Source organism: Eriocheir sinensis, chromosome 36 (genome assembly GCF_024679095.1).
Source record: "Eriocheir sinensis breed Jianghai 21 chromosome 36, ASM2467909v1, whole genome shotgun sequence".
NCBI classification, from domain to species: Eukaryota; Metazoa; Arthropoda; class Malacostraca; order Decapoda; family Varunidae; genus Eriocheir; species Eriocheir sinensis.
Genome location: NC_066544.1, coordinates 6304320 through 6330023, shown reverse-complemented (window position 1 = coordinate 6330023; position 25704 = coordinate 6304320). Strand labels below are relative to the sequence as shown.

At 39.5% G+C, this 25704-nt stretch overlaps 1 protein-coding gene across 3 annotated transcripts in view; it reads right to left on the bottom strand.

The window, feature by feature from the left end:
- The window catches only part of LOC127007658 (CLK4-associating serine/arginine rich protein-like), a 27151-nt gene extending 1855 nt beyond the window's left edge, over positions 1-25296 (bottom strand). The window contains exons 1-17 of one of the 3 annotated variants that reach the window (XM_050878863.1): positions 25014-25278; positions 17852-17966; positions 17570-17667; positions 17095-17273; positions 15167-15418; positions 14642-14817; positions 11840-11910; positions 11255-11602; positions 8885-9031; positions 8643-8754; positions 8153-8376; positions 3838-3880; positions 3170-3236; positions 2542-2647; positions 2186-2387; positions 1839-2020; positions 1095-1487 (exon numbers count right to left, since the gene is read on the bottom strand). In XM_050878863.1, the coding sequence (XP_050734820.1) occupies positions 1095-1487; positions 1839-2020; positions 2186-2387; positions 2542-2647; positions 3170-3236; positions 3838-3880; positions 8153-8376; positions 8643-8754; positions 8885-9031; positions 11255-11602; positions 11840-11910; positions 14642-14817; positions 15167-15418; positions 17095-17273; positions 17570-17667; positions 17852-17962 (2711 nt within the window). In that variant the 5' untranslated portion in view covers positions 17963-17966; positions 25014-25278. Of the gene's footprint in view, positions 1-1094; positions 1488-1838; positions 2021-2185; positions 2388-2541; positions 2648-3169; positions 3237-3833; positions 3881-8152; positions 8377-8642; positions 8755-8884; positions 9032-11254; positions 11603-11834; positions 11911-14641; positions 14818-15166; positions 15419-17094; positions 17274-17569; positions 17668-17851; positions 17967-25013 lie in introns of those variants that run through there. The other 2 variants (XR_007760323.1, XM_050878865.1) reach the window with 2 other exon arrangements.
- Between the last annotated feature and the right edge of the window lie 408 nt (positions 25297-25704).

Below are 25704 nucleotides of genomic sequence, written 5' to 3'. Positions count from 1 at the left end.
CTGATCTCCTTCCTTCTACCTCCAAGCTCTCCAAAACTCCCAGCACTGTATCCTCCCCTGCTCTCTTCTGAGGACTGTTTCCAGGTCCTCTACTCCACATCTGTTAGCTACATCTGCAATGAACACCCTGTCTTGCCACCTGATCCCTGCCATATACCTCAGCATTCTACAATCACTTGATCTCAATACCTCCATCAATTTTCTAGTTAGAGCCCATGTTTCTGCTCCATACAACATCACTGATCTAATACATGCTTGGTACACCCCTGCTCTGCTCTTTAGAGGGATGATATGATTCACAAGTAAACTAGCCATCTCCCTTCACTTTAACCACGCTGCTGCCACTCTCGCTTTCATTGTTCTCTCCACTCCTGCCTCACAGTCCAGAACATCTCCCAAATAACAGAATGTTCTATCTCATCCAGCTTTCCTCCATTCACCTCTAGTTCAGCCCTCTCAGTTTCTTGTCCTTGCTGTCTCTTTACACAAGCTGGGCATGTAAAATTCTGCACTCCTCTTACATTTCTGAGGTCTGAGCATCTATGGTGGCACCACTGCCTGCAACATGTGCACAAGACTGAATTTACACCTACTCCCTTCCCACAGCATCCACATGGATATTTTCCTAATTTAATCTTTTCTCTTGCTTCTTTTCCAGTCACCATGTACTTTGTTTTTTCCATACTAATTTTCAAACCTCTCTCCTCCATTTCTTCCTTCCATTTATTAAACTTTTCTTTCACTACTACTGCTGTCTCTGCATTTACTACCAAGTCATCTGCATACAGCAGGTGGAAATATTGATAAAATATATAGGAATGTGACACAGAGAAAACAGACTGTGAGGACATCGAAGGGTCTTCAAAAGGCTTTAGAGTAACTCCTAGTCCCTGTATATACCTCACCAGGAGTGCCTTATGCCTCTTGTGGCAGGGATATGGCTTTCTACTAGATGGAAATCCCTAAACTATGTTGTGTTCAGAGAGAAATGAACAATGATTTGTGCAGGCAGTCTTCGAGTCTGTATTTTAAGATCCTACAAGTCTCCAAGAATGAAAGGAAAAAGGAAAATTTAAAACCAGAAAAAAACTTACCTCTCCTCATTGTAGCCATGGCTCTGTTGCTGCCGGTTAGGTGGCCTGCCACCATCCCTTGGATGGTCCCTCTGGTGGCGATTCCGAAAGTCCTGTGGTTGTCCTTCCCTCTCCCGGCCTTCCCTATGGTGATAGTTTCTATGCTGGTAGTCCCGCTGGTAACCGTGCTGGTAATCTCGCTGGTACCCATGTTGGTAGTCTCGGAAGACTTCATTCCTTTGAGGAGCATCACGGTCAGGGCAGTCCCAGTCTCTGTCTCTGTCATAATCCCGGAAAGGTTTTCTCCTAAAGCCTCCTCCACTGGATGAAGCTGTGTTGCTGCTGTTACTGTAGCCATAGTCTCTCCCTCGACTCCTGCTGCGGCTCCTATTTGAGCTATGGTGGTCTCTTTCCCTGCAAGCAATAATGTCATGATGGTCTTTGTAAGCTGGAGCTCATTTTGAAATACTGAACACATATAAAACCTCTTATATGAGGCTATATTGCTACAATTTGATGAGTAATCCCTATAATTTCAAAAGCATACTCTGAATCTGAACCCAGGGAAAAGAGTACATATAAACAATGCATCTTACTTTCTCATTAATTGTCATTTCTCTTATCTGCTCCATGAAAAACTAATTCAGTGATCTTGAACAAGAAAAAGATGTTACAAAATAAATTAGTAGCAGGAAACATTAATTTTGTTCATAAAATTTGTGGCATATCTAGAAAATAGTTTTACTTTAATAGGACTGTACAAACCATCGCCCTGAAGGACTGTAAGATCGAGACCGTCTCCTGTAGGAGTCCCTATGTCTGTCAGGTGGGGGGTGCGATTCCCAGTGAGAGGAGCCCCACTGTCTGCCATGACCCTCCCTGCCCCACTCAGAGGAAGTGTTGCGCTCTCTTCCACGCATGCCATCTGCCCACCTTCCAGCAGGTACCTGAAAGAAGTAGGTGACTGGTTATGATCGCTGCATCTTAATGATTTCAAATAACTAGCAATGCCTTTAATTAATATCTGAATTAGTGATTGCCACTTTATTATAATAAAGTAGTCCAAATGGCAACTAATACACTGGAAATAAAACCATAATGCAAATACTTACTTGTTTAGAGGGGAATGGTGACTTTGATCGAGATGATGATCGCTGACACGACCTTGATCTCTGCCGGGATTTTGACCTTCCCCTTGATTTTGATCTTGACCTGGAGCGTGAACCCCCTGACCTTGAGCCAGACCCTGAGCGTGACCTAGACCCATCAGAACTTGAGTCCTCTCCTTGCAAGCGGTGACGCTTCTCTCTCTCCCTGAGAGTATAGATGTCAAGAGAGAATATAAACATGCTTTCAACATACTTGTGTGTGTGAACAAAAGGAAAATTGTATTAGTATACACATCAAGTATTCACCAAACGTCCTTCTTTAACACTGCCATGACCAACACAACGGCCTCTCTCATCACCTGCGCCTCAACCTGATGGCCATCTCTCGCAGCTCCTCCTCCCTGTCCTGTCGCTCCTGTTCTGCTTTCTCTGCTCGCTCACGTTCCAGACGTTTATCCGCCTTGACTAAAGGTTTGAAGCTTGGTTACTAAGAATGTAAAAAAATCTTGCAATACTCAAGTCTTGACACATCAAAGAAAACCAATGACAATTATAATATGAATACTGTTGACAAATTTTCTACAGTACAGTAATTGAGAATACATATCCATATTCTTTTGTAAAACAAACACTTAGCCTTACCCTGCCTCCGCAGGAAATGGGGTCTCCATCAACAATGATGATAATAAGCAATGGTCTTTGGCATTAAATCATAAGAAAAGGTCCATGGTATGATAGACTAAGATCAATGATTATAATGAATTTTGTACACTGTAATTCTTTAGTGTTTTTTAATTAAAGTATGTAATGGCTATGCTATGAGAGTGAAAAAGTTCACAGGTTTTAAAAGTAATATGAAAATATGTATACAAGTTTTTGTCATAAGAATGATCATTATCTGCCATCACTGTTGTCAGACAGAAAAATTAGGTGGGAACACTTGGCACGGTGTCACTTATTCCTATTACTGAATGAGAAAACACTCACACTGCTTCTTCAACAACGCTTGAGTTTTCTTCTTTAGTCGCTCCTGAGGAGTTAATTTTGGTCCATCCTGGAAAAAATTGTTGACCTTAGTCATGGACTCACAACACCCACTTTTATTGCTGTAATGCTTGGAGTATTTATTTTTAATGTCCCAACAATAATAATAATAAAAAAATCAATACCCTGAACTTTCTTTATAAAATTATATATCTGACTATAATCAACTAAAAATAAATGTACAAATAAATTATACTTCTGGTACACTAAAACTAACCCACACTATGAATACCTTAGTTTCTTGATTGATGAAGCTACTGGCTACACCAGCAGCTGAATAATTACTATGTCACACCCAAACAGCCACTCAAGACACATTCATAAAAAAATAATTGCAATACTCATACAACACTCAAAAATAATTCCATTTCAAATTTTGCACTAATGTGAATATCTTATTGAATCATTTCTGGAAAACAAATAATTAAACATTATACTATAAGTGAACTACAGCAATACTCAGCTTGCAGTTACTTAAAATGGGATAGGAATTTAAAATACTAATCCTACTAAATCTCTCAAAAAATTGTTATCAAACTGATTCTAAATATTGCATTACATAAATAACTATCAGTTATTATTGGCAACAACAATAACAGCTTCTTACTGACTTTGGCAGCAGCAGAACCATTACCCACTGTAGCTGGGGGCACCCTGGAAAGGAAAAACTCTTAAAAGATGACTAAACAATATACTGTTGTGTTGCCATACTCTCTCTATAGCTTGAGACTGGATCATAAGCTGCTTTTAGACTCTTCAAGACTAAGGGTAGGTGACACAACTTTCAAGAAAGACAAAGATATATGTGAGGCCATGAATGAAAGATTGCAAATGATCTATACAATGGACAAAAATTTTACGGAACCAAGCACAGATTGGCACCCATTAGCCAGGGGAGATGTACTTGCTGATCATGGGGAAATGTTGAGGTTGAGGTTTATGCAGAGGCTTGTTGTAAGAGAAACAATGGGACCAGTGAGATAGCTGGGTGGATCTGGAGGTAATATGCAGAACAACTAGTTGGACCAGTATGTGATATTGTACAGATATCTTTGGATGCTAAAGTGGGTGATGAATGTGTGATGGATGTGGTGGGAAAATGGGGGATACCTGGGAAGAATGAAAATGGAGAGTGCCTGGTGGATGTCTGTGCTGAGAGGGGAATGTTCCTAGCGAACACCTTCTTTCAGCAGAAGAATATCCACCGATACACATGGAGGAGGGGAGAAGATAATGAGCAAAAAGGATTGATTGATTATGTGGCAGTAGATGAAAGGCTTAGAAAAGAAATTTGTGACACAAAAGTAGTAAGAGGAATGTTCGATGGATCTAACCATCTTGCAGTGCTGGCAAAGTTAAAGCTGAAAGAAAAGTGGGTGTTTGAAAAGAAAGGTGATGTAAAAAAGGAAATACTGAAGATAGAAAAGTTACAGGAAAAAGAAATAAACGATGAGTATAACCGTGAAATGGCAGAGGCCTTAAGTGAAAAATGGGAAAGTGTAAAAGATAATACAAATATTGAAAAAGTTTTTGGAACATTTAAAGAAATAATGGAAACAACAACAAAAAAAGTGTTAGGGATGAAAGTGGTGAGAGATGGAAAAAGAAAAGGAAATTCATGGTGGCCAGAAGAGATAAGGAGGATAGGAAAAGAGAAAAGGGAACTTTTTAAGAAAACTCAAGAAAGAAATGTGTCTGAACAAGTAAAAAGGGAAATGAAAAAGAAATATAGAGAATGCAAAATGAAATTAAAACAAGCAATAAAAAAAAGTAAGAAGAGAGTTGATGAAGACTTTGGAAAAAGACTAAGTGAAAAATATAAAGGGAACAGGAAATCATATTGGAAAGAAGTAAAAAACGAAAGAAATGCAGAAAATATCTCCTCAAGTAAAATAAATGAAGTTATGGATGAGAATGGAAAGATGTTGAAAGACGGGGAAGCTGTGAAAGAGATGGAGAGAATATTTCAAAAACTTAATGAATTTTGAGTATGGACGTCCAGCAGCTGTAACAGCAGCAGTTTTGAGTAGAGGTAGAGGAGGAGTATATAAAGAAAGAAGTATAACATATGAAGAAGTAAATCAGGCAATAAAAAGATTAAAAAATGGAAAGGCAGCAGGAATTGATGGAATCACAGCAGAAATGTTGAAGTGTGGAGGAGATGAAGTCATGAAATGGATGGTCAAGATATGTGAAGTAGCATGGGAGGGGGGATGGTGCCAGCAGACTGGACAAAAGCCATCATTGTCCCAGTTTACAAGGGGAAGGGCAGGAGAGGGGATTGTGGGAGCTATAGAGGTATAAGTCTCCTGAGTATACCCAGAAAGGTATATGGAAAAGTCATAATAGAGAGGGTGCAAAGACTTACAGAAGAGAAAATCAGTGAAGAACAAGGAGGCTTCAGGAAGGGAAGGGGATGTGTGGATCAGATATTTGCCTTCAGGATGGTAGTAGAAAAAATAATAGCAAAAGGAAAGAAACTATACACTGCCTTCATGGATTTGGAAAAAGCTTATGACAGAGTCGATTGGATTGCATTGTGGGATGTTTTAAAGATTTATGGTGTGGGAGGAAAACTGCTTAGTGCAATAAAGTCCTTCTATGAGGATGCATCTGTATGTGTCAAAATTACTGGAGAAACAATTGAACATTTTGAGATAAAAATGGGCTTAAGACAATGGTGCATCATGTCACCATGGTTATTCAATATTTATATGGATGGTGTCATTAGAGAAATGAAGGGCAGAGTTGGAGAAGTTGGAGTAAGACTGTTCAATGAGGGAAGGAAGTGGGTACTGAATTCGATACTGTTTGCTGATGACACGGTGCTCATTGCAGAAAATGAAAGTGACCTACAAAATTTGGTCAGTGTTTTTGAAAGTGTCTGTAATAGGAAAAACCTGAAAGTAAATGTCAACAAAAGTAAAGTGATGGTTTGTGAGCAAAGTAGAAGTGAGGTTGTAGATTTTGTATGCCCATATAGAGTGGGAATTGAATGTGAAAAAGAATGCAAAATAATTTTGAATGGTGAAGAAATGGAGGAAGTCAATGAGTTTAAGTACCTTGGATCAGTTATGTGTAAGCATGGTGATATGGAGGGAGAGATAAGAGAAGGAGCATTGCAAGGAAGAAGGGTGGTAGGGTCTTTGGGACGAATCATGAATGGCAGAAGTGTGAGCATGGAAGTAAAGAGGGATTTGAGAAATACAATAATAGTACCAACCCTTACATATGCAAGTGAAACATGGGCCTGGAATGAAAGTCAGAGGTCTAGAGTGCAGGCAGTGGAAATGAGTTATTTGAGGAGTGTTTGTGGTGTGAGTAGAATGGATGGAATGAGTAATGAAAGTGTGTACGAGCATTTTGGAATGTGTCACAGGGGTGAAGGGAAGAAGTGTGGAGTGGTGGAAGAAGTGAAGTGGCAGACCTTAAAGTGGTTTGGCCACATGGAGCGAATGGAGAAGAGTAAGATGACCAGAAGGGTGTATGTGAGTGAGATAGAGGGAGGGAATGCTAGAGGACGACCTCCAGTGAAATGGAGGGATAGGGTGCAAGAGTACGTTGGGGAGAGGGTGGAAAGATCTTTGAGAAGCTTTGAGCAGGCAAGGAGGGAGTGTCTGGATAGAGAAAGTTGGAAGCTATTCTGCCGTGGCCATCCCCTGGTGGGAGCTCCTAGGAGCAGGCGTCGATGAAATGATGATGATGATCTTTGGATGATGGAGAGATGCCAAATGTCTTGAAGCAAGCAAGCACAGTACCTATCTGCAGAAGCAGTGATAAAGAAGACCCTTTTAACTATAGGCCGGTATTACTAAAAAGTGTGATGAGCTGTGTGTGAGGATTATAAAGAGGAGATGGATTTGGTACCTTCAATAAAATTTCCTGATATTAGTATGGCAATTTGGATTCGGAGATGTCATGTATTTCCAACTTCCTGAGTTTTTACAGCATGGCTGCAGATATTATGCAGAAGGATGAGTAGCTGCATTCATCTATATATTAAAAATGACTTTTGACAGAGTGCCCCAACAGCTCCTTTTAAGTGTGAAAACCTATGGAGGAGTGCAGGGGAAGTTGCCAAAGAGGATGGATAGTTACTCGACAAAGACAGATGAAGGTGATCATAAATTCATAATGCACTAATTATGTTCCTGGTATATGTCAAAGACATGGAAGATGCTGACAAGCTATGCAACTCTGTTTGGAGATGATGCAAAACTTATGAAGCTAATAAAAAGGTAATGAGTGTTGTAAAGAACTAAAAAAAATCTGGATAAATTACATAACTCTCTTCCTTGCAGACTAATTTAAAATCTGATAACACCAACATGTTAAGGATAATTTTCTCTATTACATGCAATAATTTGATTTTTTTGAGATAATTCTTTGGAAAAATCAGCATGGAATAAAAGGTACAATCATTTATAATCCTGTCTTTGATTTAGACTTGCATTACATTATTCAGTTTTAGTCAATTCGAACTTCTCTGTTATAATCCAATATCATTCTAGTGTACAGTATGAAGAAAGCAAGTAAGAATAATGTGACTTAAGTGAACTACAGAGAAGAAGTAAAACTTTTTAGTGTGGAGAGGCTAATCAGGAGACAGGCAGCATCAAGCCACTGTACAATCAACGATGAGCTTAGAAAAGCAGCTTAGGATCCAAGTGCAAGCTAGAAATAGATGTAGTATCTGTTATATCACACACAGGCATACACAACATTGGTAAGAGGTGACTGCCCAACCAATCAGAATCATAATTCATGAACTTTTCACAATATTTTTGACTTTGTGGTTGGATATCTTTGAGTCAATTGACAAGGTTTGATGTACATGGTCTTAATGCAGTAGTTTTCATATGGACATGTGGCGAAACCAAATTTCAATAAAACCAAAAACACAAGGCAAACCAGCCATAAACTTACAGTATATTAGTTTTTATATTGGTATTTGTAGAATTTTGGCTTGCATTGGTGTTGCTTGCTGAAGTATCCTCTGGCTCTGACTCAGAGGCTGTATCAGAGTTACTTTCCTGCCCCCTGCGTCCATAGTAGCGGCGACAGGGGGGCGATGGAAGCTTTGCAGGGGGATCCAGCGGTTCCCCTACAGTTACTGGTTGGGTTGGTGCGGTCACAGTGCAGGGAGTGGTCTGGAGAAGTTTACTCAGTGAATCTTATGGTAGTGAAAAAGTCACAAGTCATGGCTTATGAAAACATAGCAGCAGCTGCAGTATGCCACTCACTGCTTTCATAACAAAGAGCCACACATTGAAAACAAGATTCCAAAAAGGAGTTTTCTGATGTTTGGAAAATCTTTGACACTGTCATAGTCATAGTATTAAATCCTTACAATTAAGTTGTCTCTCAGAGCTACTGAAGATCTACAATGCATTTTCCACCAGCTTTTGTGTTCTACCTTTGGAGGGGGGGAGGGAGTCTTCTTGCCTAAACTCTTGGATCTGCTGTGAGATTTTGAGTGACTGTGAGAGCGTCTATGAGGCCCTCGACTCCTCCTCCAACTTGAATGTCTATAAGAAAATAGAAACAAAGGCTTAAACTACAGTTCAATAGTACAAAATATATGAATTTCATCATGAGTAGAGGTATACTAAATGTTACTCATATAAATAAAATGTGCGCCATTAACAATGCACTGACCTGTCTCGTGATCTTGACCTTGTGTGTGATCTGCTGCGTGACCTGGTGTACCGTGAGTGCCTGGTGTAGGAGCGTGACCTGGAGCGTGAGCGTCGAGACCTGTGGCGCCGACGAGATCGGCTGCTGGAGCGACTGCGTGACCGTGACCTGTGGTGGCTGGAGGTCAGTAATATATCTACACATGGCTCAAGTCATGATCACACAGTATGCTGAGCTAAATTTTTTTGCCAACACTACTGAGACCATTGCTTTTAAGTTCATATATATATATATATATATATATATATATATATATATATATATATATATATATATATATATATATATATATATATATATATATATACACAGTTAAACCTCGGTTTTCGTATGCCCAAGTTTTCATACAATATGGTTTTCGACGACTTTTTTTGTCAAAATTTCGTCACAGTTTTCGTACAGTTGAAAAGGGTTCATACCAAACTCGTCTGCCTGCCCACATGACTCAGCCACTCATTTCGCGGAGTTGAGTGCCCACACAAAGCATCCCGTGCATTCGTGACTTACAGCCATATGCTTCTCTCCCAACATCATCCTCGAGGGAAAACTTCGCATTTCCAAGGTAACTCCAGACCTCCCTTGAACCTTTCCCTTGGGACATAATTATGAATTATATCATATGTTATGCACGATGAAGTGCTAGTATATTCTCATTGGTGTAAAATACATGAATTTCAGTCCACCTTGACCTGAATACAAGGAAAACTTTACAGACACAAACACGTTTATAAGACTTTGGTGTTCAAGCAAATTAATGTTGTGATGTTATTCTGCAAGGTGTCACGCTTACTGACAGCGTAAAATATGTTCTATAAAGTGAAACATATGAGCGAGAATTATGTCATCAGAATAAGAAGTACATTTTGTTTATTTATAAGTGGAAGTAGAAGAACTGCGAAATATTCAATTGCTCAAGCTATATGCTTTTTACATAGAGGAAGCGGCAACACCGTGTTCCAACAATGTCGTCAGCTGAACCATGGACTCGACAGTTTTCTCATCCACATTTCATACATGAGGTAAGTTCTACATCAATAATCATCTCCTGTGCTGGGCAGGAAGGTTTATTTAGGGAAGTTACTCAGATTTCTTGCGTACAAAGGACAGAGGATGCTTACAACATGTTCACGGGCGAGCTTTAAGCTGCCAACCCACTGTAGTATATTTCACAAGCTTTTGGCCTCTTAAAGTGATGTTAAATGTTCACTTATCTATTTCATTAGTCATTTATATTTATTCTCATTGTTTTCTGTATGTAATTACACCTATAGTTATTCTCTATGAAGTGTATTCTTTGTTAATATTTTTGGGTGTCTGGAACGGATTAATTGCATTAATTATTTCTTATGGGAAATATTGCTTCAGTTTTTGTACATTCGGTTTTCGTCAGACTTTTTCGAATGGATTAATCACGAAAACCAAGGCTCCACTGTATATATATATATATATATATATATATATATATATATATATATATATATATATATATATATATATATATATATATATATATATATATATATTTTACAAAATTATTATTATTATTTCTACTGTTTTTTTTCTCTAGTTTTTTACATATTACAGGCTAAACAAGATAATTACTTTTTATCTCTTTCCAAAGCCAGTATTTACAATGGTATTACCAGTCTCTGTCCATCAAATTTCTTTCTGCATAAACGTAACTTAACAAAGGTTGTATTTCCTTGTACGAGTCAGAAGGGAAGCATCCATGAAATTACTACTTAACTAGATGCCTTTTTCCTATAATGTGCCAAGGCAAACACATTAGCGTCCAACCGCTCAGGATCATATAAATATATATATATATATATATATATATATATATATATATATATATATATATATATATATATATATATATATATATATATTTGTAACTCTTAAGACTTCCCATCAATTACTTACCACCTTAATTGCTTAACTGGTGCAGATGTCACTCATCACTTTTAGCAACATGCTTTTCATCATCACAATAAAGTTACTTAGTTTCATATTCATTTCATAATCACAATCCTTACTTTTTACCCTAAGAGCCACCATAAGCAACAGTGATACATCAGTAACACAGCTAAGTTCTTTGTGTGTGAGTTTGTTAAGGTTGCAGGGTCTCTCCCTCTCTTTTTCCCATTTTTAAAACCTCCCAATGACTCTTAACCACTAAATGTTACACATGACTATGGTGGTGCCCAGAGACTCAGCATCCAGCAGGCCAAGGACTAGTAGTGGCCAGGCATAAGTATGACCACATGGCTGGGAGACAAAAGAAGTCACGCCAGGGGTTGTTAGCCACCTGGTGGGGTGAATACCGACCGACTGCGAGATATGTGGCGCCGTTTCTTTGAGAAGGAGTGGCTGGAGGCAGTGGCATGGTGGCTGCTGCTGGGGCCTGAGCTGCCTGAGCGGTGGCCTGCTCCGCTCCCCTCTCGGTTTTTCTGGTCCCAACGGTTCTTGCGGCGGTCACGTCCACTACGATCACCCTTAGGCAGAATGATGACCCCAGTGACCCCATCATCATCAGAGCCAGCACCATCTGACTCTCCCCCAAAGCTGGTAATGAATTTGATGGTTCCTGCCCCTGGAGGGGTTGGGGAACGGGACTTGGAGCGGGAGGAAGACCTCCGATATGGGGCATAAGTAGGACTGGCTCGTGCTGCATAGCTGCAAGAGAAGTAATTTCTATAATAAATATTATTGGAAAGGAATATCAATTTGATGTGAGTGAATTAATATAATAGCAAGAAATATGTTACTACCTTCTTACCGGAAAAAAAATAATAATAAAACAGCTGTATCATCAAGACAAAGAATCAGAGAAAACCACCATACCTTTCAGGTGAGGAACTAAGCTATATGATTTTGACTTAGAGGTAAAATAATCATTAATAATCACCTTACCTTGGGGGACTAAACTTTCGATCCATGTGCTTTTTCTTTAATGCCCGCCTCTCTTTGCGAGATTTACGGCCCTGGAATGGCATAGAAATATGTCAAAGTAATGACCTACACAATTTCAAGATTTTCCCATACTTTTACTAAGACAGCCAACTTTAACCCATTTTAAAGTTTCCAATAAGTACAAGTAATGATACCTAGAGAATCTGCCTATGACAAACCAACAAAGTGAAGGAACATGATATGAGACCCAATGTGAAAGAAGGTACGGTCGCGATATGAAGTGATGTCGCCGTGTACGTTTATTTTCGATCACGCAAGTATCGTTATATATTTTCAAGAGTACCATTATTTTCCTGTACCTTCATCATAACTTGACTAAATATATTTTACAAGCTAGAAAAAAAATAGAAAAGAAATATTCAGTGATGTCTTACGAAGAGTTGTCGAAATATTTTGACACAAAGTGTTTTCGTTCACCGAGGAACAAGTCAAATGAAGTCCAAATCTCGACATATTACTCAAACAGAAAGTAAAATTATCTTTTCATGATCATTGTTGACAGCAATAAATCTAACATATGCACAATATATAGGACATGCATAATTAGTCGATATCCTAAACTAGGATGGCGTAATTTATTTAATTTATACTCTCGTATGATGTTGACGTCATCGCCCGCGCACCATACCTATTATTCACCCGACTCACTCTTTGCCTTTCGTGGTCAACACGACGATAACAAAAGCTTTCCGTGGACTTCTAATGCATGATAGTGATCAAGGGAAGATGCCCATAGCCTATAACTACCGAGGGATAGTCGGAGATGGAAAAATAAGAATAAATATCTTCAGAATAGTTGTGTTTTGTAACTCCAAGCTCACTCTTTGCCACCAATCGCAAACATCATTGCCTTTCTTGGTTAATATAACAATAACAAAAGCTTCATGAAGGCTTCTAATGCTTGGAGGTGATCAGTGGAACATGTCCACAGCTTATAAGTGCCATAGAATAATTGAGGAAGGTGGGGAAATAGAATATATCCTTTGAAATGGAGGTGGTGGTCGTGGCTGTGGGCAGCGCTGCCAAACATTAGGCTATGGTCAAATATTCGTGGAGGCGTCTGGAATTTTGATAGTTCAGACATGGCAACCCTACCTATGAAGGCATTCTTCATTCATCATCGTTACTGAGCAATGTTACTATATATTTCAGTGCCCATGCTTATAATAAGAAGCCATCATAGTGAATAAAAGGTGTTTAATGTGAAACCTTATTATTTGATCGTTTCTTAATCAATAAAACGCAGTAATAATGCCAGTAACTGTCCATTCGTGTAATACTGTGCGTGTGTATTAATAACTGCAGAAGACAGTTCATGGAATGACCCAGAATATATATATATATATATATATATATATATATATATATATATATATATATATATATATATATATATATATATATATATATATATATATATATATATATATATATATATATATATATATATATATATATATATATATATATATATATATATATATATATATATATATATATATATATATATATATATATATATATATATATATATATATATATATATATATATATATATATATATATATATATATATATATATATATATATATATATATATATATATATATATATATATATATATATATATATATATATATATATATATATATATATATATCTCACGCTACCACTCGGATTTTTCGGTCACCGCCAAGTGGCTTAAAACTACCCACATGCTGTCCTGAAGACCACCCATCACCCGGACTCTAGAGGAAGCCGTCCAATCATCAGCACGAGTTCGAGGCAGCATGAGCCAATGCAAGATGGCGCCACTATAAACACTCGCCTCGCCAGAGCAGGCTGGGCCAACCATCAGGCCCCACCTGGAAGAAGCCTTGGGCCGACCATCAGGCCCCACCGGAAGATGCCTACGGCGCAATAGGCAACAACGTAAAAAAAAAAAAAAAAAAGTAATATATATATATATATATATATATATATATATATATATATATATATATATATATATATATATATATATATATATATATATATATATATATATATATATATATATATATATATATATATATATATATATATATATATATATATATATATATATATATATATATATATATATATATATATATAGCCTAAATCTGAACAACGTATAACAACTGTTCTGCAAAGATCAGCACACGATGTGAGCTAAATCATTTCAAGGTTGTCTTCAGCACTGAAGACAACACATGACATTCGCAGTCGCATTTTTTAAACAAATGAATGTATAATTGTAATTCAGGTACTACTATGTTATTTTACCGTGTTTTACATCACAGCGTATTACAGAATATCATTAAAAGGGAACATTATAACATAAACAATAAATACACATCACTTCCGTTACCTTCAAATGCTTCCGTACGAAACATTTTGAGAGCGGCGACATCACTTCATATCGCGACTGTGCATATGCGACAAATATAGAAAGTAGTTAAAATCACACCCAAAGTTGCCTAAATAGACAGCTGATGAAATTGAGTTAAAAGCTGCACAACATAAAGGAGTCATAAATGATCCATGTATATGTATTCATAAGCACATAGAGATTAGCTGTACACGGGTGGGGATATGTTGTACCAGTGTTTTTATCAAACTTCAGTATTGGGTACAGTAAATGAGTTAGTGAAGTTCATGAATAACTAACTTTATAGCACAAGAGAAATCTAACCAGTTTTCTTTCCTTTGACCACCTACCGAGTACATGGCCTTCTCATCCTCATGTTCCTTGGCTACCCTAAGCTCCTCAGCCTCCTGTAGGTCTCGGCTGATGAGGGACATGAAGTCATCCTGGTTGAGGCCATATTCCACCCCTGAAGTGTTCATCTCCTGTTGTTGTGTGTTGGACAGTGACATCACATCCACTGTCAAATCTGGAAGAAGGGTTTATAGTTTCAAGTTCAATGTTCTCATTCACATTTATAACAATAATATACTTTGATATATCCTTATAAAGTATCTGCAGTGAAGAAAGATTGACCACTGTGAGTTTTGAAACTGATAATGATGAAGAGTACTCTTACTAAGGAAGAAGGTATATTTTCTTCAACAAGTGACCTTGCTGATCCTTCAATGCTGTGGTATTGTAGTACCAGCACATACATTTAAAGAAGAACCAATCATTAAAGGTGTGCTTAGCAATTTATGAATGGAGCATTTTAATATTCTATTGTGACAATCATCATAAATGTATAATTATTAAATAAACAGAAAACTACTCACCAAGATCAATGTCACTGTCACTCTCTTCATCACTGCCATCACCGGCTGCCTCCTCCCCACCATCTGGTAATGCAGCATCAGCACTGGAGTCAGGTTTCTCCTTATCTTCTGGTTCTACATCTTCAGTGTAGGTGAAGGCAATGGCTGCCTTCTTGGGGGCCAGTGCTTTTTTCTCCTCCTCAATGGCCTTATTGACAATGGGCCCAAACTGTTCCTCCAAACGGATTTGGTGCAAGAACTTCTCCTCCTTGACTGTGGTGAGTAAAAATAAAAGTGGGCATGATGTATTTTCCTTCATGAATATTATAATCAGTCAACTGAATTCAAGACAAAGTGTTTTCTCTTTCCCACTTTATGAATAACAAAATAAAAGAAAGAAGAAAAAAGATGAAGGGGGTTTAACCCAGCAACCCGTAAAGCGTCAGCAAATACGACACCTTGTGATTTCACCAGTGCCGGCCACATCTTGGATTTTATTTTCTTGATGAAACCAGTCTTAAATGACGTGAAAGGAATGGAACTGACACTCATTGCGCCCAGAACTGAATGGAGGTGGTATTATGGCGCACAAGATATTCTGCACTAAAGTTAGCGGCTTAGTGAAACCTTATGTATGTAGTTTTTATCGCTTCCTCTTTTTCTCACACTTGGAGCAATGAGTTGGGGACATGCATGACATCATTACTGTGTTGAGAAGAAAACAACATGTCATATTTTAGCTTCAAGAAATTATAGTCACGAAAAAAGCCCTTCCCCGTGTGACTGGTTTTGGTGTTGCCTCACGACTTGGTGGGATGTATGTGTCAAGGTCATCTTCCCTGCTACTAAACTATCCCAAAGAGATAGAAGCATCACTGTCGGTCAGAGTCTCATGCAAACAGCGTTCAATGGACTCATCACTCAGTTCTGTACAACAGCAAGACATGGTGTGTGTGTGTGTGTGTGTGTGTGTGTGTGTGTGTGTGTGTGTGTGTGTAATTCACCACGGCCTGATCATGTGTTGGACTCGTAATCGCCAGCAGGTACCCTCCTGACATGAGCAAGAGCTCCTTATCGTTGATCTATGGGAGGGGGGGTGGACTAAAGTTACGAGACAGGAGATGAGGAAGTAGGGGGGGGGGGGGGGAGAGAGAGAGAGAGAGAGAGAGAGAGAGAGAGAGAGAGAGAGAGAGAGTGTGTGTGTGTGTGTGTGTGTGTGTGTGTGTGTGTGTGTGTGTGTGTGTGTGTGTGTCTAAATATCAAATCGATGGCAGCCGCCAGATACTCCGTGTGAGTGTTGCCTTTCAGAGTGCGAATATTTTCTTAAAAATATAATAGAGGAGAGAGAGTGTGTGTTTGTGTCTAACAATCAAATCAATGGCAGCCACCAGATACCCCGTGTGAGTTTTGCCTTTCAGAGTGCGGATATTTTTCAATTAATATGTATTTGTTTTCCATACAACAAAACAAAAGGCATATCATAATTCATATGGTACAAGGCTTCACTACCACAACACAACACACACCAAAAAACACTAGAAATGGGGAGAGTAAGTAATGGAAATTAGACCGTGTTCATATTAGTGGGGTCCAAGTGCCATAAGGCAGCTACCACAAAAAGAATGCAGCTGAAACTGCTACAAAAGGGGAAACTAATAAAAGGAAAAAAAGACAATATTCATGTTAGCATGATCAAGGTGGCAGCATATACTGTGCATGTAATATATAATAGTAGTACATGGAGACATTTTGAGGACGCAATTTATCAGGAAAAGGATGGGAGGAGGGCGACGATACGTCTCCGACGATCTAATGATTGAGAGCGGCTGACATATCTCTTATGTCTCTGACGCTTTACGGGTTAATGTTACAATAACTGAATATGTAATCCTAAACAAAACTAAAAAATGAACAATCAATCCCTCACTAAATGCAAGACCAAAACTCACTTCCAAGGAAATCATTTTGGATGAGGATGCGGTAACGCTCATAGTTCGCCTGGCGTTCCTCCCAGTCCTCCTCTGCGGTCAGCTTGGGGGAGGTGTTTGAAGGGGGCGGCAGGGTGTCCAAGTGAGCCCGGACATCAAAGCGATCAATCATGGAGTCTGCATCACCCCTCCAAGGCATCCTGATGGTTAAGAAAACAAAATCATTCAATGGCTTCAGAAGACATGACAGTGAACCTTCATTATCTACTAGAAATGTTAATCATCCTTAGCTTCTGAGAACAGTTTTGAAAAGTAGCAAAATAAATACTGCAGCACATTCCTTTATAATGCATAGTACAATAAAACAAATACTAGATAAGTTAGATAAAAATATAGTCCTTTTATCAGCTGTAGTATAGAGGCTATGCTCATCTAGAAATAGAAATTAAAAAAAGGTGCCAAGTCATATTCTCACGCTCTGAAAGGACAAACTTACATGCTGCCTGGCGCTTCAGCAGCACTGGCCACCGCTGGGTCCAGGTGGATTCGGACAGGCCGGCCATGCAGCTGGATGAACTGTGTTGGGTCTTGTTTCTGCAGGGACACTTAAGGGTTATTCCTGCCTCGCAGTATTTATATCTTAGTATGTTTCATACATCTATTATGCAATTAATAATGTTCTTATAATCCTAATATTGACAATTATATAAATTTTCAAAACAGGGCATAATACCCTTTAAGCAGTTCAAAATATTCCTGCCTCAAAAAAAGCACTCACAATCTTTTCATAGTATTCTCGCCTCCTTTCAGCACGTCGCTTGTAGTCCACTAACATCCCTCGTATCTTCCGCTCCTGCTTTCTTGCTTCATGCCACATGCTGTCTGGCATTTACCTGAAAATGCATACAAAAGCTAATTTCCGAAGATGCACTATCATTAAGAGTTCTACATAACTTTCCTCTCTAATATCTGTAACATACCGTACTGAAAAAAGTTAGTAAAGGTTTAGGACAATACAGTGGGAATTGATGTGTATGTTGTATGGATACTGCTCAACAGAATATTATCATAATGAACACATAAATTCAACATAGCAAAACTAAAAGTTAAATGTGAGGCCAAACATTCTTAGTTCCAGGGTTGGCAAAAACCAATGTTTTTTTTTTTTAAACAAAAACCATGTTTTTTTGGTTTAAACCAGTTTTTTTTGGTTTAAACCAGGTTTTTTTTGGTTTAAACCACAGATTTTTTTTTTTTTCAGAATTTTTATTCCAGTGATTCTATCCGTATATACATATATGAGTTTATTATAGATAGATTTAGAGATGGATTTATCAGTATATGCATTTGATCTTCATACAGTCTGTAAGAGGCAAAATGCAGCTTCTCTAAAACAGAGAGAGAGAGAGAGAGAGAGAGAGAGAGAGGAGAGAGAGAGAGAGAGAGAGAGAGAGAGAGAGAGAGAGAGAGAGAGAGAGAGAGAGAGAGAGAGAGAGAGAGAGAGAGAGAGAGAGAGAGAGAGAGAGAGAGAGAGAGAGAGAGAGAGAGAGAGAGAGAGAGAGAGAGAGCGAGAGAGAGACGCTTTCCTGGTTATATCCCGCACTGCATACTGCCGCTGCATCGCGCTCCCTGGAGTTAGGGGCGCTGTTATGATGACTCAGAACAACAATGGCCGCCTTAACATACACAGACTGTACGTATGTACAATTTACAGTCCACAGACGCCAGTGTCACCATGCAACATGGACAGTATGCATCTAATATCTACTGTGCTAGAACCTAAGTAATACTTATTCTGAGTTATTAATGAGAATAGAGTCACTAGGACTGAAAATCATTAGAATAGTGGTCCTGGCAATTATTCAAGCAACGATTACCATTGCAGCTTCCAGGACAGCGCCCCCCCCTTCGGTGATGACTGCATTCATGATGCCGCCCCTACAATACCTAGTTACACTATACCTCTCTGCTACAGTAATACAGTACCAGTACACAACACTCTCACTTTGCACCTTGCTCCTGACCGCAGCTCACAGCTCTGAATGACTAGAATCGTGAGTCACTCTTTCCCTTACCACCAGGGTTGCCAGGTTTGGCATAATTATGCCAATCTGCTATATTCCAGGCCTGGTTGGCGTACTGGAAATTTAGTTTTATGCCTAACCTCATTTGGCATAATTTTTGGTATATTCAGGGGTGTTTTTAATATCATTTCATTTTTTTTCATAATAAGGTGCTGGAAGTCAAAGACGTTGACCAGATTCTATAATATATCTAGTGAATAAAACATCAGAAAAAAGCATTATACACATCAGATGAAGGTACCGTTCCTCTTGGTACCGTTTCAGGACCTAAAGTTCCTGATCACCGCAGAACGCGTATTGTTCATGTTCGGTTACTAGTCTGCGGGTCTGTGCGGGAAAGGAGAAAGTGGCCTTCGCTGCCCAGCAGTGCCCAGGATTGTACGCTACTTTACGAGAACTTACACTATCCCAGCTGTGTTATTGTGTCTTACAAGTGGACTTTACTATCAGAGTGTGCTAGGATCCGTTCCTGACCCACAGTAAAGGCTATGAGTCGCAAAAACTTGGAAGTTTTTGTGGCATGTTCCTCGGAGGCATCGACGAATATGGCAGAAACGCTGCAGCATCACTTTTTTATGTGCTTATAAAGACCCTGAGAAGCCATTTTAACATGATTTTAGGAGTAAATAAAGCCGTTCGTATCGTATTCTCCCAGTACCGTCCTGTTAATAAAGCCTAATAGCCTGTTAGCCCTATTCCTCGCATTAATGCATTGCTTCCTTAGTTTCAGGTCAGAGTTCACTAACACTCCCAGATCCCTTTCACACTCTGCCCTGCCTATCACTGTGGAGTCTAAACTATATTCATGTAATGAGTTGCGTGTTCCTACACTTAGTACGCTACACTACTTGACGATGTTAAAATTCATCTGCCATTTCTCTGACCAAGCTGACAATTTGTTGAGGTCCTCCTGCAGTGCTCTAGCATCCTCCCCTGTCCTAATAGTGTGTCCTCTGCAAATTTACCAATGTCACTGGTTATCCCTTTGTCTATGTCATTGATGTAGATAATGAATAAAAGTGGGCCTAACACTGAACCTTGAGGAACCCCACTGGTAACATTACCCCATTCAGATTTTTTACCATTAATAGTAACTCTCTGTTTCCTGTTGCTAATCCATGCCCTAATCCAATCATAAACCTTCCCTCCTATTCCATGAGCCCTGACTTTATTTAATAGTCTCTGGTGAGGTACCTTACCGACGGCCTTACCAAAATCAAGATAAACTACATCGTAACTCTCATCATTGTCAGCTGCCTCGTATACTCTATTGTAAAAGGATAAAAGATTAGTAAGGCATGACTTTCCTTTAACCCTCTCACACACCATAAGTTTCCAATAAGTTTCTGTTCCACTCATCATACATTTCTCAGGCCCGACCGGCCTTTTTTTGCCGCCGCGATACCCTACATTCCCGGACGTATTTTACCCTCACAGATATATTGTACCCCAATAAATTTGGTATCAATGGCTTCATAAAGACTTGTACTAGAACATGCGCAAATAAAAATAGAGGAAAGTATATATATATATATATATATATATATATATATATATATATATATATATATATATATATATATATATATATATATATATATATATATATATATATATATATATATATATATATATATATATATATATATATATATATATATATATATATATATATATATATATATATATATATATATATATATATATATATATATATATATATATATATATATATATATATATATATATATATATACATATATATATATATATATATGTAAGCAATGCAAACTTGTTTCAAGTCTCCATATAGAGTATTGTAGACAATAAATCCAAAGTACCAATTCTTCCCCACTTGCTAGCTCGAAATTTTGTGGGCCAACTTTTTTAGACGATTATATTTTTCAAAGCGGAATTTAGTGAGAATTCTTATGGTATCCTCAAAATCCTCATATGCCTATTAGTTCCCAAGTTACACCGAGAGGACTGTATTATATTCCTTTCCCGTCAGAGTAGGCTAACAAATAAAAATCGCTCAAAGCTCCTCATCTATGCTCCTTAGAAAGGTTGCCATATGTTACCATTAAGAAACTTATCCCAACAATTGACGCTCCCAAATTTGATGCACTTTCACCGAAAACTTAATTTTTAATCAATTTTTTAAACATTTATGACGCATTTCGCTTCATCGTGCACCAGGACCTTTTACTCTTTGATGACGCAAAACGCGTCATCATGCTGTGAGTCGTGAATTAAATTATGTCTGTCCGTATGGTCCCTAATACCAGAGGTGGGAGCAGTACTGAAAAATCAGTAGTGCGGTTGCGGTAGTCCGGTACAGGTAACTCTCGATTTACGCGAGTTTGATTTACGCGTTTTTGAAATAACATGGGGTCAAAAATCCAAATAGATGTTTAATTTACACGTTTTTTTTCACTTGTACGCAATATTTTATGGAATGGCCACCAGATGTCTCACACAACTGGACTCACATGGCGCCACGACCACACAGCTGAGCTCAGTTCTTCCTGCGTGCCACTTGAATAACAATACAGTACCCACGCTGCCACGCTACTCAGCAATAGGGGTGGGCAGGTACCGGTACCAGTACCGGTACTAATGGTACCAGCTATACAGTATGGTACTGGTACCAGACTGCTCAGTACCGGTACCAATACTAGCCAGTTGCTCATGGTGTCCCTCATTTCTTCCTCACACGAGTGAGGATGAGACTGCATGCCTGAGTGAATATCTCGGTGATATGGATATTCTCTCTCTCTCTTCAAGGACACAATACTCGCATAAATCGAGTTACCTGTACTTTCTCCAGAGTAGTGCGGTTGCGGTAGTGCGGTCCATTTATTTTTCCCAGTGCGGTACACGGTGTGTGGTGCTGTGGTAGCAGTAGTCAAAATAAAAAATACTTCAGTGCCTATCCTGGCTATCCAAACAAAGGAAACATGCTTAAAATAGTACAATGAAAAATCGGCCGGCACCACGGACGGGTCGGGGGTTGAAATGGCCGGCACGGCGTGGGTTAAAGAAGACTCACAGTGAAGCAGTTTAGTTTGTCTATTTAGTATACAGTCACCCCCCGCCGTTCGCGGTCTCACCCATCGCGGTTTCATATTGTGATCAACTAATTGTGACCTCCCCGCTTATCTGGCGGCCCCAGTTCAGCGATATCTGTGGATGCATAGACGATAAATAGGAAGGCAGAGAGGAGGTAGGGAGGCAGAGAGGAGGGGGTAAGGGAGAGAGGAGGGAGGAAGGCAGAGAGGAGGGAGGGAGGTAGGCAGATAGGAGGGGAGGGAGGAGGAGAGGAGGAGGAAGGCAGAGAGGAGGGAGGGAGGGAGGCAGAGAGGAGGGGAGGGAGGAGGCAGGGAGGAGGGGAAGGAGGAGGGAGGAAGGCAGAGGAGGGAGGAGGAGGTGAGAGGAGAGAGGAGGGGAGGGGAAGGAGAGAGGGAGGAGGAGGAGGCAGAGAGGAGGGAGGGAGGCAGAGAGGAGGGGAAGGGAGAGAGGAGGAGGCGGGGCAATGGACGTTAGGTTGCTCCTGAGTGACGTCACGGTTAGACTGTGACGTCATGCTTTCCTATTGGCCAGCAGCTTACTCAGGGACGACTGCTATTGGTCGAGATTTTCTCATAGCAACATTATCCTAAAAAAAAAAATTCACGCTCCGCCACACTACAGTGTTGCCAGATTGGGCTACTTATCGCAAATTGGGCTACTTTTGGGTCTTCTGTGCTACTAAATTTTGACCCCAGGGTGAGTGTTGATTACATATTGTTGTCTAACAAGGTCTTGTCTCATTTCAGTCATTAAAAAGAACGAAAAAAACATGTTTTATATGACGTGTCAGAGGTGACTTCCCCAAATGCATATTTTCCCATAGGGTTATAGTCCCGCCGTTCGCGGTTTCAGCATCGCGCGAAGTCCGAACGAAATACCCATGAACGCAATGGGGATGACTGTATTTAATTTTGAACAATAACTGAAAAGTCAAAATGACTGAATCACTGATGCGGTACTACTGCACTAGGTACTGCACTTGCCCACCTCTGCCTAATACTATCTGCTATTATTGACTCAAGCATTTTACCTATAACTGACGTCAAACTAATCGGCCCATAGTTTGCATAGAAGATTTGTCTCCCTTCTTATATATTGGAATAACGTGTGCCTGCCTCCATGAAACAGGCACCACCCTTGAGTCTAGCGACTTCCTAGAAACTTCTGTTAGCTGCCCACTGATTTCATATTTACATTCTTTTAATACCCAGGGAAAAATTTCATCTGGCTCTGGCGCCTTAGTAATTTTGAGTCTATATATCTCTATAATCACAACCTCCCTACTTACGTTGATGTTGGTTAATCCTTCTACCTGTTTAAAGCCTCACTCATTTCCTCATCTGTATCTATCAGTGATTCTCCTGACTTAAGCAGCCCTATCTTATCCCTAACCTTGGTCTTATAAAGCTGAAAGAAACCCTTTGGATTGGTCTTTGCCTCCCTGGCAGTTTCATTTCTTTGAGAAAAACATCTTCTGGACACATCACAAGTAGCAGACCCTTGTCATTGATGTGTTAGTGTCATACAAGAAAAATGAAAGTGTGACAGAGGTGGTGTGACCTTTGAGGCAAAACATGCTTTCTTGACAATTTGTATCTTTGGGGCTGCTTCCTGATGGCCTGTCCTTGTACCTCTGTCTGGGCATGCTGGGCTGTGGCGGGTACTAGTGACAGGTACAATAGGGGGTATTATTCTATATTGTCACCACTTTCACACCCACAAACACCTTGGTGCTCTATGAAATATTGTCAAACACAGCAACTACTGCCTACTTCGGCCACCTCCCGCTGTCACCTGTCATCTGCCCTACTAATCTGCCTCTCAATTCATTACAAATCCAGTCCAGTCCAGTAGTAGGCATGGGATTGCCTTTGTAATGGCTCCCACTTATGACTTATTCTTGATTGGCATTGTTGTGTCCTTTAGTTTTGTTCAATTTTCTATTTTCTTCTGTTCCATATTGTTGTGATATAGTTCTTTCTGTCTTCAATTTCTGCGTCTCTCATTGGTGTGCAGCAGGAGAATGATGATGATGACAGCTCCCACTTACGACTTATTCTTGATTCTTGGGTAATTATTGAGAATCACGTATTTCGTCCCTTACGTATAATATGGAGGCGTAATATTGTATTTTAGAGGCGCGTAGTGATTCTCAATAATTACCACTTATTCCTGATTGGCGTTGTTGCTTTTAGTTTTGTTCAATTTTCTTTTTCTTTTGTTCCATATTGTTGTGGTATATTTTTTTCCGTCTTCAATTTCTGCATCTATCGGTGGTGTGCAGCAGGAGAATGATGATGACAGCTCCCACTTATGACTTATTCTTGATTCTTTTTCTTCTTCTTGGGTGTTTTATGGGACTAGTTAGGCTGTGGGGTTGATTGGCGTTTTTTGTCTGTTCACTCTGCTTTTCTTTTCTTTCTCCTTTGTTTCCTCCAAGTTGTTTCCATCACATTAGCTTACTCTGGACTTTTCTTTTTGCACTTCTCTTTTCTCTCCTTTCGTTTCTCATGTCTTTTATTGCCGTGTTTAATTTTCTTTTTCTTCTGTTCCATATTGTTGTGGTATAGTTTTTTCTGTCTTCAATTTCTGCGTGTATCGTTGGTGAGCTGCAGGAGCCACACGCAGCAGGGACTCCCAACTCGGGCAGGGGAGGGAGGATGCAGCAGCAGGGGAGACAGACGCCACCAAGGGCCGCCAGGGTCATGACAGCCCGGCACACGCCACACCCCGCGCCCCGCTGGTACGCACACCCCTGGCACGCCCCACACACGCCATACTTACCAGGTGTGGAGGCGGAGAGAGGGAGGCTGCGGGCGTGAGGGGCCGCGAGGTGATCCGTGTGTGCCGCAGTCTACCGCCCCGCAGCGCCAGCCATGGAGGACAGTGGCTGATTCCTCTTCTTCTTCTTTTGGGCTATTCCGCTATGTACCGCTCCTCCTCCTTGGTACTTCTTCACACTTATTATACTTCACTAAGCACTCCTATAGTTGCTTCTCTGCGCATACTTATATACTTTAGTGTGCCATGAGCCGGGTTTTTTTTTTTTCTGTTCACTCTGCTTTTGTTTTATTTTTCCTTTGTTTCCTCCAAGTTGTTTCCTTCACTTTAGCTTACTCGATCTGGACTTCTCTTTTTGCATTTTTCTTTTCTCTCCTTTTGTTTCAATTTATTTATTTTATTGATGAGTTCTTTTTTCCCAGATTATCGTACTCACTCAGCTCCGAACATAGCATTTATCGGTTTCTGCCTAAAGCTAGCATATAGGCCCCTAAATGACGGTATTCGATTAATTCTTCACCAAAAAAACTAATTATTTATGTATTCTATACACGTGTACAGAATAAATCAATGTTAATCTAAGATCATTTGTCTGTCGTCCTTTAGGGAGCCATTGTCGCACATATGGTTCCCTCGGCTTTATTTTGCTGCCACCTGCTTCACACATGCACCTTGTCCCTGAGGTCACAGTGAG